This window comes from Perkinsus marinus (assembly GCF_000006405.1).
Source record: "Perkinsus marinus ATCC 50983 genomic scaffold scf_1104296958566, whole genome shotgun sequence".
Classification (NCBI taxonomy): Eukaryota; Perkinsozoa; order Perkinsida; family Perkinsidae; genus Perkinsus; species Perkinsus marinus.
In genome coordinates, this window is record NW_003206731.1 from 1 (window position 1) to 1,132 (window position 1,132).

The 1,132-nt window shown below is 47.4% G+C and overlaps 1 protein-coding gene across 1 annotated transcript; it reads left to right on the forward strand.

Moving 5' to 3' along the window:
• Positions 1 to 586: 586 nt before the first annotated feature.
• Pmar_PMAR024955 (hypothetical protein) lies at positions 587 to 1,104 on the forward strand (the record flags this gene model as incomplete). The annotated part of the gene is made up of 2 exons (XM_002774258.1): positions 587 to 1,004; positions 1,073 to 1,104. The coding sequence occupies 2 exons, from the start codon at positions 587 to 589 to the stop codon at positions 1,102 to 1,104; spliced, it is 450 nt and encodes a 149-aa protein (XP_002774304.1).
• Between the last annotated feature and the right edge of the window lie 28 nt (positions 1,105 to 1,132).

Below are 1,132 nucleotides of genomic sequence, written 5' to 3' on the forward strand. Positions count from 1 at the left end.
CTGTCCTCGAACTCTGCTCGGTAGAGTCAGATTGCTCAAACGCCATTTTGAGAGGCTCCTAGAGTTTGTGGTATTTCCGATGGTATACTCTGCGTGATTCACGCAGCGTGAATTATCGTACGCGAAATCCTGTGCGGTTCCTGCGCGCGGTGGAATGAAACATTCTCATCTTTACCTCGGTATGCGCACGTTATGTCAACCATCTTTGCTTGATTGAGCTCAGCTTAACGCAAGGGATCTTTAGACAAGTCGAACGGTTCGGAAAGACGACAAATCACATACCTGAGCTCGAATTATATGCATAGTAGTTCATGAGCTTCACGTGATGGACCGCACGATCTGAGCTAGCGAGACTTTGGTCTGCAATAGCCCCACTTAGTACGTGGTGTTGAACTTTGCAGTCCTCAAGACCGAAACAGCACTCATTAGAGAGTATAAATCGCTCCCGTACCGCATTTTGTATGAGCAGATTTTGAGCGTAATAATTCTATGTTGAGGTGTAGGGGGAGTGTCTCTTCTTGCACGCATGCACACCGACTAACCACAGAGTTGGTTTCCATTTCAGTCCCATTTATTTGTTGTCAATATGAATAACCTGCTGGACCTCATCTTCGCTTTCAAAGTAATGATCGGTAGCATTCAAGCTGCTGATAGCCTCGTCGATTATGTTAACGTTCTAGCTGGTACTTCTAATACTTATGAGTTGTCTACTGGCGGCGCCACGCCCCTCATGGGCCGACCATTCGGCTTCAATCATTGGTCTGTTCAAACTGAACCCGACCATGCCACTGTACGCTACTTCAACCCGGCCTCGAGAAGCTTCTATGGTGTTCGATGCACTCACCAACCGTCCATATGGATAGGCGACTATGGTTATTTCCTCGTTAATGCTATCATATCCCATGACGAACCACAGCAATCTGTGTCGTTCGCTCCGCTGCAGACTACTTACAAGCCACACTACTTCAAGTCATCGGCTCTGTATCCTGGTAACGCTGATATGGGTGGCGCTAGGATTGAAATGACCCCGACGGAACATGCTGCATTTTTTCGGTTTTCTTTTCCACCCAAGGTCAACTCAACGGTGCTTGTGAGACTATTTGACTATAGCTCATCGACACCAGTCGTGCTC